General features: G+C 42.7%; 1 protein-coding gene across 2 annotated transcripts in view; it reads right to left on the reverse strand.

The window, feature by feature from the left end:
• The window catches only part of DCAF12 (DDB1 and CUL4 associated factor 12), a 34,783-nt gene that overhangs the window by 12,978 nt on the left and 1,254 nt on the right, over positions 1-20,551 (reverse strand). Inside the window, exons 1-4 of one of the 2 annotated variants that reach the window (XM_072841700.1) lie at positions 20,154-20,547; positions 18,836-19,090; positions 1,354-1,560; positions 224-284 (exon numbers count right to left, since the gene is read on the reverse strand). In XM_072841700.1, the coding sequence (XP_072697801.1) occupies positions 224-284; positions 1,354-1,560; positions 18,836-19,090; positions 20,154-20,231 (601 nt within the window). In that variant the 5' untranslated portion in view covers positions 20,232-20,547. Of the gene's footprint in view, positions 1-223; positions 285-1,353; positions 1,561-18,835; positions 19,091-20,153; positions 20,548-20,551 lie in introns of those variants that run through there. The other variant, XM_072841701.1, reaches the window with a different exon arrangement.

Raw genomic sequence — 20,551 nt, forward strand, 5'->3', positions numbered from 1 at the left:
AACACACTGTCACACATACTTTTGGGAACAAGGCTGAGTGAATAAATGAAGAATGCTGGTAACTCTTATGATTTATCCAAGGACACATGGTACGTCAAAGAGCCAATACTGGTAATAAGATCCTGGCCCCTGGCCAATGGTCTATTTACTGGACTATTTCCAATCACACTACTACCCCTTCCTCCCTGCCACACCAAAACTCCATACAAAAGGTCAATTTTACCAGACACCGCCATAGTATCACTGATCCATGCTATGGAAAAGATCCAGTCCTTGTGTCCATCCTTGGAGAGAAGGAGTGACAGGTACAAAGAGAGAGGGGAAAAAAAGAAATTAGTAAAAAAGGATTACAACACACACTCTTGAAAAGCATAGTCTGACTGAAAATATCTTTGTAAAAATTACAATTCCTATCTCTGATTATCTCAACCCAGAGGGCAGGATCCTGTAATTTTTAACTTTGTCTTGAGGAGCTCAAAGTTGTAATGAAACTGGCATTCCTATGGGCAATGAACATGTCTGGTAGACACACAGCTCTGGCCTTCTACCTCCGGATGTCTTATCTGGGGCTCCTACACATAATCACTCACCTCTTATCCCTCTAACCTCATCCTACCACTCTCCTCTGTGCTTACTTCCTAGTACAAGAGCTATACCCAACCTCTTGGGTGTTCCTTCCCAAAGAGTCCTTGGGACTCTTTTCTTCCAGACATCAACATGTCTTGTACCCGCTCTCATTCCTCTGTGTCTCCCTACTCAAACATCTTCTTTTCAATGAGGACTTCCCTGAACATCCTCTGAAATTGCATTCACCACCACTTTCTCTGTCCCTTCAATCTGCCTTTACTCTTCTCTATGGTACTTGTCACACTGACATACTGGTGGTAAATATTTATTTGTCTATATATTGGTTTATATGTCTCCCTCTACTAGAACGCAGGCTTCAAGAGGTGAGGGAGCTTTATCTGTTATATTCACTACATGTCCCCAGCGTCTAAAACAATGCCTGGACATAGAAAGCTCAATAAATAGTTGCTGAATGATTTAATAAACTTTGCTCTCTGACTATGGGCAGTGGGAGATATGTAGACACCAACCAACTGCTGTGGGCCCCTGAAGTATGTTGCTCACCCCTTTATCAAACATATGCTCTCCGTCAATATTCCTATGGGGAGTTCAGTCCCCATTCTGATATTTCTACCCTCATACCTCACCCCCAAACCCCGATAGTCAGCAGAAATCTAGAGGAAACTATTCCTTTCCAGAGGGTGTGTAGGAGGAGGGTCCATGTTATCTACCAGGCTCTGCTTAAGAACAAAGCTACCTCTAACTACAGTTACTGGAGAAACTTACATCACCCACACACACAGGATCTAGTGTAGGTAGCCGGTAGATGGCAAGACTGTTGGGGTTGTCTCCTCCAGTGGCTAACAGAGTTCTGGAGGGATTCAGCTCGATGGCATGGATGCCACAGCCCTGCTGGGTCACACCTCCAGGCTCCCGGTCCTTCAGAATGGGAATCTTGGTGATCTGGCTTGTCTGCACATCCACTACAAACAGCTACAAGAAAAGGGACACAGAAGCTGACAGTTCTCTTTTATGTGGCTAACCCTGGGTACAAGCACCCATTCATTCAATTATCCATCAAACTTTAATTAATTAATGTCTACTGTATATCAGACCCTGGGAATTGGTAAAGGCATAGTCAGGGCTATTAGTCAAATGAAATATGAAAGTAAGAAAACACAACAGAGGCAGGCATAATACGCTACATAAACACAGATTAGCAAGTAGTAAATTCTACCAGGGATTCAAAGACAGCCTCAAAGAAGACTAGCGTTAGACTATGGACCTAAAGAAAGAACCCAACTAAGGATTTTCTGCCAGTTTGGACATACTTTAAACATCTCATTCTCAACCCATGCACTGAAACTTAGAAACAAAACCATTCCCAGAGCCCATCAAGACTACTATTTAATGTACTAGAAACATTAGATTTGTTGGAGTGACCAGAGACATATGACAAGAGTTATCTCTAACACATATACCATTTTCTTCTATGCCTCCATGCCTTTGTTCATACTGTTGCTTCTGCCTGAAATGTTCTTCTCCACCTCCTTTCCAACCTAACCCCTTTCCACTCTACAAGACTGATTGATTTATATTTATTCATGAGACAGAGAAGACAGAGACAGACACACACACACACACACACACACACACACACACAGGCAGAAGGAGAAGCAGGCTCCATGCAGGGAGCCCAACGCGGGACTTGATCCTGGGTCTCCTGAGCGCCACCTTCAGCCCAAGGCCTGATCCTGGAGACTTGGGATAAGTTCCACGTCGGGGTCCCTGCATGGAGCCTGCTTCTCCCTCTGCCTGTGTCTCTGCCTCTCTCTCTCTGTGTCTCTCATGAATAAATAAATAAGATCTTAAAAAAAATAAATACTGTTCTAGCTGCTAGCACTGTGACTATGAACAAGAGAAATAATCTGTACCCTCATATACCTTAATCTAGGAAGTTAGCTTAAAATTCTCTCAGCAATTCTTATGATGAAGCCAAATCATGCCAAATCTTTGTATAAAGTAATCTACTGCTTGCACAGGAAGGAGACTATGAAAGGAGAAACTATTCTTTCAGTTGGCTCCTCCCTCTCATCCTTTTTCTCATCACCTCTCTAGAGGACTGCAAGTAGTCTTTGCTGCTTCAGGCAAGGCCACCATTGAAACTATTCTCTGTACCGTATCAGTTATCTACATAAAAATGGCAGTCCTCCCAAAGTCAGTTAGAAATATCCTTAGGGGCCCCTGGGTGGCTCAGTTGGTTGAATGGCTGGCTCTTGATTTCAGCTCCCATCAAGGTCTCAGGGTCTGCAGGGAATCTGCTTAGGGATTCTCCCCACAACCCCTAGCCTGCTCACTTGTTCGTGTGCTTGTGCTCTCTAAAATACATAATAAGGGATCCCTGGGTGGCGCAGCGGTTTAGCGCCTGCCTTTGGCCCAGGGCTCGATCGTGGAGACCCGGGATCGAATCCCACGTCCGGGCTCCCGGTGCATGGAGCCTGCTTCTCCCTCTGCCTATGTCTCTGCCTCTCTCTCTCTCTCTGTGTGACTATCATAAATATATAAAAATAAATAAAATACATAATAATCAATCTTTTTTTTTTTAATTTGAGAGAAACAATGTGCAGGGGAAAGGGCAGAAGGAGATAATTTTTTTTAAAAAGATTTTTATTTATTTGAGAGGAGAGAGAGCGCACAGGAGAAGAGAGTAGGGGCAGAAGGAGAGGGAAAAGCAGACTTCCCATTCAACAGGGAGCCCTGACGCAGGGCTTGATCCCAGGACCCTGGAATCATGACCCAAGCTAAAGGCAGATGCTTAACTGACTGAGCTATCCAGGAGCCCCAGATATAATCTTTCGAGCAGACTTCCCACTGAGCAAAGAGCCTGACATGGGGCTGGATCCCACAACTCATGAGATTACCTCTTGAGCTGAAAGCAAGAGTCAGATGCTTAACCAAATGAAATCACCTAGGCACCCCAATAAACAAATAAATCTTAAATCTAAACTCCTGGGACGCCTGGATGGCTCAGTGGTTGAGTATCTGCCTTAGGCTCAGGGCGTGATCCTGGGGTCCCGGGATCCAGTCCTGCATCAGGTTCCCCACAGGGAGCCTGTTCCTCCCTCTGCCTATGTCTCTGCCTCTTTCTGTGTGTGTCTCTCATAAACAAACAAACAAACAAACAAACAAACAAACAAAAAAACTCATCACAGCATCAAGACTCCTCAATCTGGCCTCAACCTCTCTAGCTTTATATCCTGCCACAGAACCATGCTCTAGAAATAGCAGCTTATTAACTATTATTCACACCAAAATCTTCAATGAAATAGAATTATTTTGTTTCATGCTCATGCTGGTCACAATGCCAGAAATGTTTTCCCCTTTTCTTTTTTTTTTTCTTTTAAAGTTTTTATTTATTTAAGAGAGACAGAGAGAGAGAAAAAAAGAAAAAGAAGGGTGGGGGAGGGGCAGAGAGAGAGGGGAAGAAGTAGAGTCCCCACTGAGCAGGGAGCCCAAGGCAGGGCTCAATCCCAGGACCTTGTGATCACCACCTGAGTGGGAGGCAGGCGCTTAACCAACTGAACCACCCAGACATCCCCCACCCTTTCTATACTTGGCCAGTATGTACTTAATCTTTCATGATTCAGTTTAGACATGTGTTCTCTGAATATTCTCTAAATATCCAGGCTGGTTAAGTTTTTTTGTTGTAGGTTTCCCAGATAGTTCTTTACCCACAACTTCAGCCTATATCACACTGCTTTAAAATCTTTACTGTGGGACACCTGGGTGGCTCAGTGGTTAAGCATCTGCCTGCAAAGAGCCTGCTTCTCTCTTGGCCTGTGTCTCTGTCTCTCTCCGTGTCTCTCACAAACCAATCAATCAATCAATCTTAAAAAAAAAAATCTTTGTCTTTCTCCCCCAGTAACCTAATAACACCCTCCCAATTCAAAGAGCTGGGGGTTTATATTATTTTATTCTATAATCCTGCCTCAACAATGCAAAGCTAGGGACGCCTAAGTGGCTCAGCGGTTGAGCCTCTGCCTTTGGCTCAGAGCCTGATCCTGGTCCCGGGACAGAATTCCACATCAGGCTCCCTGCAAGGAGCCTGCTTCTCTCTCTGCCTCTCTCCATGTGTCTCTCATGAATAAATAAATAAAATAAAATCTTAAAAAACAAAAACAAAAACAAAGCAAAGCTATATAGTAAGCATTTATAGAAGACACCTTTCAGGGAGGTTGCCCAAGAATTTTAGGGGGACCTCACATTCCTGCACTCAGAGGAGGGCTGAGTAGGTGTCTGTCTGATATAAGCCCAGATCTTCAGATCAGAGAACTGTCCAGATGTGGCTTCCTGGCTCGGGGAGAAGCAGTCCAGAGGCTATATTGGACTGATCAAATTCTCTCAGGAATGTGAAACTGGCTTAGTGGCACTAGACCAAACTGTCTGGATGGCTAATTTCTACCAAAGCCAGTCAGAAGAGAGAGAGTATGGACGTCCTTAGTTTTTTGTTTGTTTGAAGATTTTATTTATTCATGAGAGACACACAGAGAGAGACAGAGACATGGGCAGAGGGAGAAGCAGGCTCTCTGTGGGGAGCCCGATGCAGGACTCAATTCTAGGACCCCGGGATCACGTCCTAAGCCCAAGGCAGATACTCAACCACTGAGCCACCCAGGTCCCCACATCTTTAGTTTCTAATGGCTTTCCAGTTTCTTTTTTCTTTTCTTTTTTTTTTTTAAGATTATTTATTTATTTATCCATAGAGACACAGAGAGAGAGAGAGGCAGCGACACAGGCAGAGGGAGAAGCAGGCTCCATGCAGGGAGCCTGACGTGGGACTCGATCCAGGGTCTCCAGGATCATGCCCTAGGCTGCAGGCAGCGCCAAACCGCTGCACCACCGGGGCTGCCCGGCTTTCCAGTTTCTAGCTCTGTTTCATGCTGAGATCCAGGGATACTTCCTGCACTTGGGGTTTGTGAACTATCCCTTTTTATTTTTTAATTTTTTCAAAGATTTTATTTATTTATGCATGAGAGACACAGACAGAGAGAGGCAGAGAGAGAAGCAGGCTCCATGCAGGGAACCCGACCCAGGACTCGATCCCGGGTCTCCAGGATCACGCCCTGGGCCGAAGGCAGGTGCCAAACCACTGAGCAACCCAGGCGTCCTGAACTATACCTTTTTAATAAACATTAGTGGGTTTCTCACTCTTCTAAGCAAATGATCTCTATACAACACAGCCCCTCAAATGTTTAATGAAACAAAGTTAACTACCCACTTATACCTTTGTGGTTTTGTGGGATAATGCATCTATAACATGTTACCTTCTAGACTAGATTCCCAAACTGATTATCACAATAACTTGAGGAGTTTTCTTTTTTTTTTTTAAAGATTTTCTTTATTTATTCATGAGAGATACAGAGCGAGAGCGAGAGCCAGAGAGAGAGAGAGAAGACAGGCAGAGGGAGAAGCAGGCTCCATGCAGGGAGCCTCATGTGGGACTCGATCCCAGGTCTCCCGGATCAGGCCCTGGACTGAAGGCAGCACTAAACCACTGAGCCACCAGGGCTGCCCAGGAATTTTCTTTCTTAGAGAAAAACTATAAAACAGGCGCCTGGGTGGCTCAGTTAAGCATTTGCCTTCATCTCAGGTCGTGATCCCGGGGGTCCTGGGATTTAGCCCAGCATCAGACTCCCTGCTCAATGGAGAGCCCACTTCTCCCTCTTCCTCTGCCACTCTCCCTGCTTCTGTGTGTGCTTGCTTGCTCTCTCTCTCTCTCTCTACCAAATAAATAAAATCTTTGAAAACAAAAACAAAACAAACTATAAAACAAAAACAATTTCCAGGCCTACGCTAAAACTCCTCCAATTAGAAATTTCTGACTTTTGGGGCCTAAAAAACTTTTTCCCCAAAGGATCTCCAGGTGAATCTGATGACTGCCTCTGTTTAACAATTACTGGTCTAGACCCTTGCTATTCAAAGGTGCACTGGAGAACCTGTTAGAACCCAAGAATCTCAGGCCCTACCCTAGACCTATTAAATCAGAAACTGGAGTTTCCCAAGATCTCCAGGTACACTGAAGCTAGAGAAACACTGATGTAGAGAGAATCTGCTCTGTATAATAAAGGCAATGAATTTGATAAGTTATAGGAATAAAGTGACCTGCAATCTAGAAAGATCCAAGTTTCTTCTATGAAATCTGAGGGCTGACTAAAGCTTATTTTAGTCTACTGTGTCAGATCATTCCTCTTTTTTTTTTTTTTTCTTTCCATTTCTTTGTCTTAAAACAGGGCTCCATTTATGCCATCTGGAAAAGGTGTGGAGAAAGGTTTCAACTATTCATGTCCAAGAAAGTGTTAAGTCCAGTCTCTCTAGTTCTGGGATTGGGAGAAATCTAGATTTGAAGTCCACATTTGCTATCTATTAGCTGTGCGATCTTAGGCAAGTCAGTTAACCTTTTCAAATCTTTTTTTTTTTTTTTTAAGATTTCATTTATTTACTCATGAGAGAGAGAGAGAGAGAGAGAGAGAGAGAGAAGCAGAGACACAGGCAGAGGGAGAAGCAGGCTTCATGCAGGGAGCCTGATGTGGGACTCGATCCCGGGACTCCTGGATCACGCCTTGAGCCAAAGGCAGATGCTCATCTGCTGAGCCACCCAGGCACCCCAGCCTTTTCGAATCTTGTTTTTTATCTATAAAACTAGAATAATATCTGCCTCTAGGATTGCTAAGAATCTAATAAAGTGTCTGGCACAGGGCTTGGCACAGAATTGGTGTCTAACAAGTAACAGTTAATAGTAATACACTATTCTAATGTTTAATTTCCTATGGTGCAGTAGTTTCATCTACTCTTGAAAAACATTTGATACAAGGGAAATGAAAAAGTTGGTAATATCTGGGTCTCTAGAGGGCCCAGGAAACAAGGAGTTTATCCCTAACCTCACTCTTGCAGAGGGATGACAAAGCACCATGTGAAGGACAGAACCTTTTTGCTTTTTCAAACGAAGGGAAAGGAATGTGAATGAGCTGCCACAGAATATCTCCCCAAGCACTCTGACAAGGGGTCAACCTTTCATGCAGCTTCTGTAACAAATCCTAGAATGGGGCTGTTCTACACTAACCTACTGGGATCCCTGCCAGGAACTAACAGCATGGCAAGGTTAGTTTGAGTCTCAATGGCTCCCTGAAACCTACAACCTAAAACAGAGGAAAAACAAAGAAAGCAAAATCCTTACAATCAGGAAGCATATAAGACAACAGAGTACATCTCTGAATGCAGGTTTAATGTGTATGTATATATCTATATCTATACACATTCATATTCATATATATATGAAATATGCATACATAGAAAAATCAAGGCAGCTTAATAAAATGGAGGGGCTCACAATGTTTCTGAAACTCCGAAGTGTTTTAGCTGGAGCCTAATGAAGAGAGGAAAGCAAATCCACACAGGTCACACAGACATCAAGGTAAACTATACTGAGTCAGACAGAAAAAGGCACAGCCTAAGTCTGCTGAAAGTGGAGTAAAGGGAAGACAAATGAAATCAAAGCAGCAGAATACATTCCCTATCCCAAACCAAGATGAAGAGGAGGAAAGGAGAGTCAAGACCAAGAAAAACAAGGGAAAATGGTTAGACAATATGTATCAAAAATTAACAAGTGTAAACAAACTTTACAGTTATTTTAGGAACTTACACTAAGGAAATAATGATGGGTGATAGTCAGTAGAGCATTCAACTCTTGAGTTCTGGCCCCTTGTTGGGAGTAGAGTTTACTTAAAAAAAAAAATGTAGTAGGGGTGCCTGGGTGGCTTAGTTGGTTAAGCATCTGCCTTCAGCTCAGGTTTTGATTTCAGGGTTCTGGGATTTATATAATTACAAAGTCTATATCCTAATTCCAGGCAATACCATCCAATCAGAAAAAATAGGGTATAGGGTACAGGAACGCCTGGATGGCACAGTCAGTTGAGTGACTTTTTTTTTTTTTTTAATTCATGAGAGACACACAGAGAGAGGCAGAGACATAGACAGGGAGAGAAGCAGACTCCCTGTGGGAGTCCCATATAGGACTCAATCCCAGGACCCTGGGATCACGACCTGAGACAAAGGCAGATATCTGCTCAACCACTGAGCCACCCTGGCACCCCGAGGGTTTGACTCTTGATCTCAGCTCAGGTCTTGATCTCAGGGTTGTGAGTTTAAGCCCTATGTTGGGGTCCAGGCTGGACATGGAGCCTATTTTAAAAAAATAAATAAGTGAAAATAAATAAATAAATAAATAAATAAATAAATAAATAAATAAATAAATAAATGTAAATAAAAGAACTGGCCTACTAGTCTAATTTTACCCAAGTCCTCACTTCTTCCTATGGAAGACAGAAATTGATTTTTATAGCACTCAAAGATGCTAATATTGATGTACAGATTATTTAGAAGAAAACAATTTCTATACAAGATATTCTCAGCTTTTTCTTCCCCTACAGCGTTTTTAGGTATAAAGCCATCTACTCAGAATTAGCAGGGAGCCTTACTTATCTCTAAACTACAAATTACTAGAGAAGAGAGACTGTAGTCACATATTAATTACTTATCTGGTATATTAAAAGATTATAAGCTTTCAATAATAACAGTATTAAAACAATGATAATACTACATAATCCTTTTTTCACTTTTACTTCCTGAGCATTATAGCACAAAGACTTAATTAAGGACAATATGATTGTGTACTTGCCCATGAGAAGAAAGATCTTTCTCTAGATATTATTATTATTTTTAAATATTTTATTTATTTATTCATGAGAGACATATAAAGAGAGGCAGAGACACAGGGAGAGGGAGAAGCAGGCTCCATGCAGGGAGCCTGATGTGGGACTTGATCCCGGGACTCCAGGATCACGCCCTGGGCCGAACGCAGGTGCTAAACCTCTGAGCCACCCAGGGATCCCTTCTAGATATTATTTTGAGCTCCAAAAAATTCCTTGTGTGATTCATAAAGGAAACTCTGATGTGTCTGGGTGGCTCAATTGGTTAGGCATCTGCCTTCGGCTCAGGTCATGATCCCAGGGTCCCTTCTCAGGGGGGAGCCTGCTTCTCCCTCTCCCTCTGCCTGCTGCTTCCCCTGCTTGTGCTGTCAAATAAATAAATAAATATTTAAAAAAAGAAAAAAGAAACTCCTTTTATTATATATCTTATGCCACTGTATTTTACTCTATCTCTCCAGAGAAGATGTATAATATATAATAGTGTTCAATCTTTGTCAGTAGACAAGAAATGAATGATAACTGAGCAAAGGCCACTTCCACCATTGTTTTAGGCTAAGAAAAAACAAGATTCATCTTGGTAAAGTGACATTTAAAAAACCAAGTTTATGAAGAATGTTTTATCAATAATAATGGAAATTTAAAAATGTAAGACAGACCATCAGAAGCTTCTCTTATTTATTTTAAAGATCTATCTATCTATCTATCTATCTATCTATCTATGACAGACAGAGAGAGAGGCAGAGAGAGAGACGCAGAGACACAGGAGGAGGGAGAAGTAGGCTCCATGCCAGGAGCCTGACGCGGGACTCGATCCCGGGACTCCAGGATCACACCCTGGGCCAAAGGCAGGTGCTAAACCACTGAGCCACCCAAGGATTTCCAGCTTCTCTTTTTAAAGAAGCTTCTCTTTTAAAAAAAAATTTATTGGGATCCCTGGGTGGCGCAGCGGTTTGGCGCCTGCCTTTGGCCCAGGGCGTGATCCTGGAGACCCGGGATCGAATCCCACGTCGGGCTCCCAGTGCATGGAGCCTGCTTCTCCCTCTGCCTGTGTCTCTGCCTCTCTCTCTCTCTCTCTATCATAAAAAAAAAAAAAAAAAAAATTTATTTAGTAATCTCTATACCCAACATGGGGCTCAAACTCATAACCCTAAAATTCAGAATTGCAAGCTCCATTGATTGAGCCAGCCAGGTGGCCCCTCTCTCTTTTCAAATGTTTTTTCATTTGTCAAGTTCCTGTTTAGTCCTTAACCACATGCATGCATAATTATAGCTATAATAAGCACAGGTAGAATTTTGTATGTTGGGTGGCCGGCAGGCTCAGTCAGAAGTGAGCAATTCTTAATCTCAGGGTTTTTGTTTTTTAAGCTTTATTTATTTATTCATGAGAGACCCACAGAGAGAGATAGAGACACAGGCAGAGGGAGAAGCAGGCTCTACAAGGAGCCCGATGAGGGACTTGATCCCAGGACTCCTAGACCATGCCCTGAGCTAAAGGCAGATGTCTAACTGCTGAGCTACCCAGGCATCCCAAATCTCAAGGTTTTGAGTTCGAGCCTGGTACTGGGTGTAGAGATTAGTAAAATAAATAAATTAAAAAAATTTTTTGCATCTCATTACATTTAACATATCAAATACTTTGAATGTTGGGCCTCCTGAATAGGTCAGTTGGTTAAACATCTGCTGTAGGCCCAGGTCATGATTCCAGGGTTCTGGGATCAAGCCCCACCTTGGGTTCTCTGATCAGTAGGGAGTCTGTTTCTTCATCTCCCTCTGCATCTTCCTCCCTGTTCTCTCTCTCAAATAAATAAATATCTTAATTTTACTTATTTTTAAAAGATTTTATTCATTCATTTGAGAGAGAGAGAGAAAGAAAGTAGGAGAGAGGGTGGAGTGGAAGAGGTCTCAGAGAGGGTGAAGCAGACACCCCACTGAGCAGCCACTTAACCAACTGAACCACTCAGGCACCCTGCTTTTGTTAGTATTTAGATAAAACTTCCAATGATTAAAAAAAACAAACAAACAAACAAAAAAAAACTTCCAATGATTATCTTGTTAAAAAAGACTTCTCTTCTTCTGGATAAATTCCCTGAAAATATTAGGTCAAAGGGTATAATATTTTTAGGCTCTTCATTCAACAAAAAATATCTACCAGACTTCCGAAATACGATGCCAAAATACTGTCAATAAAGGGTTTTAGTGGCAATGTATATATATGTATCTATTCCATCACATCCTTATCAGAACTGGTTTATTTAATTTGTACACAGTAAAATATTTTGCTTTTATCTGTACTTTCTATAATGAAGGTAAATATAATTTCCTAATTGTACTTCCTTACATAATTATATAATAATAAATGTAATACAGAGGATTTTTTTTTTTGAGAGAAAGAGAACATGAGTGGGGGTGGAAGGGCAAGAGGGAGGATAAGTAGGCTCCTTGCTGAGAAGGGAAGCCTGAAAGCAGGCTCGATCCTTGGATCCTGGGACCATGACCTGGGCCAAAGGCAAAGAGTTGACCAACTGAGCCACTCAGAAGCCCCTAGATGAATTATTAAAAAGTGTTTAAGCTGCTTGGGATTATTACAACTGGCATACAGAAAGAAGCCATAAATAAGATACAGAAAATGCTCACTATTTACCCTAAGCATACCTCAATCTGGCCAGAAATACACTTTTTTTTTTAGTTTATTTATTTATTCATTCATGAAAGATACAGAGAGAGAGAGGCAGAGACATAGGCAGAGAGAGAAGCAGCCATCATGCAGGGACCCTGATGTTGGACTCCAGGGTCATGCCCTGGGCAGAAGGCAGACACTCAACCACTGAGCCACCCAGGCATTGCCAGAAATACACAAAGTCTAGAACCATCAAACTACTGCCACTACTTCTCCTCCTCCTTCACTGCCACCATTAATTATATCAACAATTTACTAAACACAATTTTTAGACGCTGTGCTAACCAACATTTTACTTAATTCTGTTCATGACTCTACTGGACAGGTACTACTCTCTCCAATTATTTTAAAGGTGAGAGAAGAAAGACTTAGAAGAAGGTATCTGGGGCTTGTCCACAGGCACAGAGTTAATGATAAATGGAGCCCAGAATCAGCATAGTAATTCTATCATTTGTACATCTAAAATCTCTCTCCATAAATAAATAAAATAAAATAAAATAAAATAAATAAAATAAAATAAGATAAAATAAAATAAATAAAATAAAATCTCTAAGAGAGTCAAATATTCTGAGGAGTGCCTGGGTGGTTCAGTGGGTTAAGCAACTGCCTTCAATTCAGGTCATGCTCTCTGGGTCCTGGGATTAAGCCTCTTGCTTTGGGCTCCCTGCTCAGTGGGAAGCCTGCTTCTACCTCTCCCTCTGCCCTCCCTTCCGCTCATTCTCTCTCTCAAATAAATAAAATCTATTAAAAAAATAAATAAAAGAGTCAAATATTCTGAAAATAACATAAAGACTAATTCTGGGATAAATCTGAACATTTTCTACTAAGCGAAAAATAAACATGTCATTTAAAAAATGGCTAATTTGCAAGTTACTATCTAACTATGAAACAAAAATGAATGATACAGGTAAGTATGCTATACACCTGGCTGGGTCCAAGGAATTCTGAAAGCAGTTAAAAATATCTTCTAGGGTTGCTTGAGTGACTCAGTTGGTTAAGCATCTGCCTTTAGCTCAGGTCGTGATCCCAGGTTTCTGGGATGGAGCTCCGTGTCAGGCTCCGTACTCCGCTGGGAGTCTGCCTCTGTCTCTCTTCCCCCCACCACTCATGCTTGCTCTCAAATAAATAAATAAATAAATAAATAAATAAATAAATAAATAAAATTTAAAAATACATACATACATGTATCTTTTAAAAGGGTGTAATCCTTTTGGGGAAATAAAACAGTAAAATGAGGGAGCACGAATTAAAGATCTGGTCAGAGCAAAACTCCCACACTTAACCGTATTTTGTTTCCCTCTATCTCAAACTAGATTTCATATTCTGCTTTTATCATTTCAGGAATCTGCATATGTAAACTTAGGGACAACATTACAGTTATTTTCTTTTTTTTTTTTTTTAATTTATTTATGATAGTCACACACAGAGAGACAGAGAGAGAGAGAGGCAGAGACATAGGCAGAGGGAGAAGCAGGCTCCATGCACTGGGAGCCTGACGTGGGATTCGATCTAGGGTCTCCAGGATCGCGCCCTGGGCCAAAGGCAGGCGCCAAACCACTGCGCCACCCAGGGATCCCCCTACAGTTATTTTCTTAACCCTCAAGTCTACCATTCTTCCCCCACACCCAAATTAGGCTCCTCAAAACTTTTTCCTCCCATCTAACAGCAAATCACAACCCAAACTCATTTTGTTTGCTTCAATTTTGTTTTAACTTCAGTTTTAAGTAATCTCCATACCCAATGTGAGGCTCAAACTTACAACCCTGAGATCAAGAGTCACATGCTCTACCAACTGGGCTAGGCTGGTGCCAGCTTTTTGCTTCATTATAATCCACCAAATCGGGATCCCAGGGTGGCGCAGCGGTTTAGCACCTGCCTTTGGTCCAGGGCGTGATCCTGGAGACCCAGGATCGAATCCCACGTCGGGCTCCTGGTGCATGGAGCCTGCTTCTCCCTCTGCCTATGTCTCTGCCTCTCTCTCTCTCTCTCTCTGTGTGACTATCATAAATAAATAAAAATTTAAAAAAATTATAATCCACCAAATCTATCTGTGAAGTCAGTAGTATTCCTCTGACCATTACTTTGGGAAGTGGTGAGAAAAAAGAAAGCAGCCCTGACAACTAGGAATTAGCCTGGTACTATCAGCTAGGCCTTGATATCTTGGTAAAAATAATTTTACAGGAAATTTTCCTGTGAAAGTCCCATTTCCTTAAGCATTCCCCCAAATCGCCCTCAGTTAAGTCCTTTCTATACACCTTCTTTCTGAGAGGTCTTGTGGTTCCCTTAGGTACAGGTTCTCTGTAACTCCAATAAGCAATTGTATCTACTATGTTAAGTCCCTGATAGTCTTTGGCTGAAAGGTATCAGTAAATGAGAAATAAGAATCTAAAATCACATACCTTAAATTTTACATACATTACCACAGTATCACCATCTTTCTCTTCAAACCAACCCCTCTCAAAATATTCCCTTTCCTTTATTTTTTATTTTATTTTATTTTTTAATTTTTATTTATTTATGATAGTCACAGAGAGAGAGAGAGAGAGGCAGAGACACAGGAAGAGGGAGAAGCAGGCTCCATGCACCGGGAGCCCGATATGGGATTCGATCCCAGGTCTCCAGGATCACGCCCTGGGCCAAAGGCAGGCGCCAAACCGCTGCACCACCCAGAGATCCCTTATTTTATTTTTTAAAGAGGTTTTATTTATTAATGAGAGAGAGAGAGAGAGAGAGAGAGAGGGGGGCAGAGACACAGGCAGAGGGAGAAACAGACTCCATGCAGGGAGCCCAACGTGGGACTGGATCCCGGGTCTCCAGGATCAGGCCCTGGGCTGAAGGCAGCACTAAACCGCTGAGCCACCTGGGCTGCCCCCTCCCTTTCCTTTAAAAAATTTTTTTTTATTTAAGTAATCTCTATACTCAATGTAGGGCTCAAACTCAGGAACCTGAGATCAAGAGTTGTATGTTCTTCTGACTGAGCCAGCCAGGTGCCCTAAAATACCCCTCCTAGTTCTCCTCTGACCTTCCTGCTTCAAGGTTCTATCTTTAGCTACCCTTTCAATATCAGATTTTTTTTTTTTAAGATTTTATTTATTTATTCATGAGAGACACACAGAGAGAGGCAGAGACACAGGCGGAGGGAGAAGTAGGCTCCCTGCAGGGAGCCTGATGTGGGACTCAATCCCAGACCCCAGGATCGTGCCCTGAGCCGCTGAGCCACCCAGGCATCCCAGTATCAGTGGTTCTTATCCATTTCTGGCTCACAGTACTCTTTTTTGAAAATGTAAAACTATGGACTGCTCCCCATACCAGTCTCCCCACATTGTGCTCAGAAAATACACAGAATAAAATTTTTTCAATTTTAGAAAAGGTTTATGGAACTTAAAAATGACTTCTCTATCCTCTCTCCCATGGTAGTACATTAATGTCAATAATCCCTTATACATGTATTTTTTAAAAATCCCTTATATATAGATGACTATCCCCAAATCACTAACTTCAATCTTTACCCCTCTTTTAAATTTCAACTAAGTGAAAACACAAAACTAAACTCATTTTCTTTTCAAATCTGTTCAATATTGCTTCCTCTTGCCATCCTGCCAGTTATCCAGATTTCAAGACATCAGTATCAATTTTGATTAATCCTCTGGATCACATCTGAGCATCTCACAATCTACAGATTTTATCTCTTTTAAATATATTTAAAACAATTTTTTTGCAGGGGCATCTGGCTGGTTCAGTGGTTGAGCATCTGCCTTTGGCTCAGGTCGTGATTCTGGGGTCCTGAGATGGAGTCCTGCATTGGGTTCCCTGCATGGAGACTGCTTCTCCCTCTGCCTGTGTCTCTGCCTCTCTCTCCGTGTCTCTCATGAATAAATAAATAAAATCTTAAAAAAAGAAAAAAAAAAGGGTTTACCTGCTGCTTTTTTCAAATAAGGATTTTCTAATACCTCAGCAGAGGTTTCAAAACTATTGCAAGCTAGTTAACTGGGAAATGACCTGCCTTTTTTAGCAGGTACATTCAGTTGAATGCTAATGATTACCAACAGCACCCAAGACAAAAACAGTTTCTAACCTGCAGGTATATTAACAGACTATTTCAGGATAAAATGGTTGTAGTATACTTTTCGTACTTAGTACAGTAAAACTGCTTCATTGACAACAAAATTTCAACACATAAAAACTTAATTTATTATTGAGAATCCAGTACAAACTCTTCTTTCCCCCAAATCTTCACATATTATCCAAAGATAATTCTAATTGTTTAATTTTCCTTTCTTTCAAACTGAGGGAAGTCCCAGGGAATGCAAAGAGCACTGGAGAAAGTTTTTTTTTTTTTTTTTTGGAGAAAGTTTTATATTCATTATCACCACTACTACTTTTGCATAAGGAAGATAACTTCAAGTATTTTCCAAGATGTGCACAGCCACCTTCTCAGCACTGGATATTAACCACTCCCACGTTACAGATGGGAAAACAAAGGCACAGATAAGGGAATCATTGTTAAATGTCATCAAGTTCAAAGAGCTGAGTTTCTGGTTCCCTGCTTTGGTTCTGGAAGCTAAGCAAATAACACAAATTATAAAAACAGGTCCTTACTTAATTAAACACACTAGGTTATGAGGAAACAGACAGAGATAGATATTAACAGTAAATTATTACTTAACATTATACAAACCTCCAAAATAGGGTCAATAAATTTAAGAAGGAGACTATGATTAACTTAGTTTATAATTCAACATTTGCTGGGCAAAATACAATAAAGGTATATACAGAGAGTGGAATGAATTCCTCCAAATGGGAGACTTTCTACTCCAAGTGATGATGATTATTCCCTTAAACCATGAGTGGCCTTAGAGAATAGGAAAAGGAAGTTTTGTAGGAGCTTGCCACCACTATTTAGTTTTGAAAGGCTTCTGTATAAGCAGCAACCTTCAACACAAGAGGAAATGAGAACTGGGCCTCAACTACCATGATTATTATTTCCTTCCTTAAAACTCATGTTTAAATCTTTGCCTAGGTCCTTTATAAACAAACACTTTGGGGCACCTGAGTGGCTCAGTTGGTTAAGCTCTGCCTTGGGCTCAGGTCATGATCCCAGGATCCTGAGATCACACCCAGCATTGTGCTCCCTGCTCAGCAGAGAGCCTGCTTCTCCCTCTCCCTCCTACTCCCTCTATCTGTGCTCTCTGTTGAATAAATAAATACAATCTTTTTTTTTTTAATTTTTATTTATTTGTGATAGTCACACAGAGAGAGAGAGAGAGGCAGAGACATAGGCAGAGGGAGAAGGAGGCTCCATGCACCGGGAGCCCGATATGGGATTCGATCCCGAGTCTCCAGGATCGCGCCCTGGGCCAAAGGCAGGCGCCAAACCGCTGCGCCACCCAGGGATCCCCCAATAAATACAATCTTGAAAAATAAACACCTCTAGTAATTAGTAATTAAAACACTCTTGATCTAGACCAACCTTCTCTCTTTCAACTAATCCAAGATGTGTTTCTGTTTAAGGTGAATTTACCCAGCCATCATGACATTACTCATGTATTCACCCAGGGTAAGGTAAAACAGAGAGCAGCTGGGCCTACATTCCATCCTTTCTCATGCTTCATCAGGAATCATTTCCCACCTCCAGGCCCTGCCTCTCACCATTCCTCTAACATCATGATACTTGTGTTCTTCTGTTCCCATTATATCTGCAATATCCAATCATGGATTGATGTATTTTATCTATTCCTATAATTGTGATTATATAGCTTACTGATAAATTTTTCCCTTCATTCACTTATAACTGTTTTCTAAGTTATTCTGCACAAAAACACTCCCCTCTCCATATAATACTTATTTTTTCTTTCTTGAATCCTTTTCAGGAGGCTACTTTGCAAAGAACAAACATTCGCAACCTGAAACCACCAAACATACCTTTTGTGACCTTTCTTAAAGGAAATATATCTTTAGATTCTACTCAAAAATGTTCGGGGAGGGTGATTTTGCCAAGTGCTATTTTATTTATTTATTTTTTTAAGATTTATTTTAGAGAGAGAGTGCAAGAGCATGAGCAGGCGGGGCAGAAGGAGACAGGGAATCTCATGCAGACTCTGTGCAGATCATGGAACCCAACACAGGGCTCCATCTCACGACCCTGATCATGACCTGAGCTGAAACTGAGAGTCGGATGCTTAACCAACTGAGCCACCCAGGTACCCGCCAAATGTAATTTTAAATATATATTTTTAAATTTTATTTATTTATTCATGATAGACAGAGAGAGAGACAGAGACAGAGACACAGGCCGAGGGAGAAGCAGTCTCCATGCAGGGAACCCGATGCAGGACTCGATCCCGGGATTCCAGGATCACGCGCTGGGCCAAAGGCAGGCGCTGAACCGCTGAGCCACCCAGGGATCCCCTCATTTTAAATATTTTTATATGTGCCCTTAGCCTAGCAGATAAGAACTAGGTTCCCACTATTATGTTTCCTGAGCATCATTCCTTCCTAAATCTTTCCTCTGAGGTCCTTGACTTAAAGCAACATAAAAAAGTGAGGCTAAAGAAACCCTAAAATCAGTGTAACAGCTGTATGGCAAGAGGCCTAAAGAAATAGACTCCTCTGAAGATTTATCAAGAAAGAAATGAGGAAATGGGAAAAGGGACATAAAGAGAGGAAGAAGTTTTCAGCAGATAGGAAGGGGATGGAAAGCAGAGTGAGCCAATCTCCTCCCAAAAGAAACCAATGGGGAAAATGAGCAGTGAAAGGTTTTAGAGCATGTGGAGCCAAAATGTATCCAGGTCCTAGAATAAGGTTCATTTACCCCCTAGACACTTACCGTGTTGCATTTTGTGCCACACACCACTTGCCTATGATTCAGCCACTGAGATGCAAACACTTTATTAAGGGTCCCAAGGTGAAACTCTCTTTCCTTCAGGAGACTGGGAAGTTGCTGTGCTGCATAGCCATGCAGCACTCGAGAATAGTTGGTTTCATTCTGAAGCCTGACTTCTCGGTTCTTCAAGTAGTACACTAAGGATCTCTTCACTGGGGGGAGTCTTTTCCTTTTGTGAAGTGAATGATCCCAGCCAAACTGTGGAAAGCAATATTAGAAATTAGGGCTTTGGCCACCTTTGTTCAGAACAAGGGATCCTCCTGTATCAGAGAAATCACCAAGAATTCATCCCGCAGGATTGACATACAACAGAACAGGAATCTCAATACAGAAAAGTCCAGTTTAACTCTTCCAACACTGAAAAGATGCTACTCAGTCAAACCTACGTATGAGAAACAAGGACTGAAAGACAAGGGAAAGGAAGCAGAAAAGAGGTCAAAAGGTTTACCAGGCCTGTTAGGAGCAAAGGATTCAGAGTCCCTAAAGCTATCCTTGATAAGGAAGGGAACGAAGGACCAAATAATTACTATACCGACCTGAGCTGCATCTCTACCCACGCACCGTCTCCCCTCTCAGTCTGTACTCCCCGTGGAGCATGGAGAGTGCAGCTGGGGGCAGACTGGGGTCCCACGCCTTCCAGGGACACGCAATCAGGGCCACCCCCCTGTCACCAGGCCCGCGCTCCAGGCCGTTGAGGAATCGCGAAAAATCAAACACTAAGGGAGTAGGAGGCACGGGAAATCAGAGTATGAAACGCGTTCAACAAGGGCGTTATAGGGATGATACCTGAGAACTGCTGTTTTTTATACCGATCCAAGAGGCAAAAAGCCCAGGTCAGGGAAACCTATTTCCCATATAAAGCACGCAATCATCTCCGCTTCCCGAGGTCCCGGAAGGGGGACTTTACGGTCTCCCAGTATCTTCTGGGAGGTTTTGTTCCTGATTCCCATCGACGTTGGTTTCCCTTCCGCCAAGGACAAGATTGTAGCTTCTTCTCAAGCCCCACGACCGGCTGCAGGGCTTCCCTGGAATAGGCCCTGTTCCAAGTTTCCCTTTAGCTCCTGATTGCTCTGGCCTTTCTGCTCTTCTCTGAATCCCTGAGGGCCGGGCCCGGCCCTGACCCTACAGGCTGGGGCCCCACTCCTGCCCCATCTCTGACTACAAACCTTGGTCCCCGGGTTCCGGTTTCCTGATCTTAGAACCCTCCCCCGCTCTAGGTGCCTCGGCGGTAGAACCCGGGTCCAGGCCTCTCAGCCCTCACCTGCGGGCACTGAGCGTCGCTCCCAGCTCCTGGCGAGGCGGGCGCTTTCCGCTTCCTGCTAACTGCTTTCCGGGCCATAGTGGGCAGCGCCGCAGCGGCCCCGCAGCCACATGGGGCGGGGGTAGCTAGGGTTAGCAAGACGGCGGGTCATATACTGGGCCCCGGGGCCGCGCACTTTTGTGCGCCTGGCCCGGAAAATGGCCCGGACCCGGGGAGGCAAGCAGAGAGAAAGGAGGGAGGGAGGGCAGGGGTCGGGAAAGGGAAAGGGCTGGGGAGGAAGAAACGAGCAGCTCTCAGACGAATTGAGTGTGAAAGGACGGCGAGCGGCGAGAACCAAAACACCCCCTCCCCTTCGCCCGCGCTCCGTCACCCTTGCGCAGCCGCACTCCGCAGCATGT

The sequence above is a fragment of the Canis lupus genome, chromosome 10 (genome assembly GCF_048164855.1).
Source record: "Canis lupus baileyi chromosome 10, mCanLup2.hap1, whole genome shotgun sequence".
Lineage (NCBI taxonomy): Eukaryota > Metazoa > Chordata > Mammalia > Carnivora > Canidae > Canis > Canis lupus.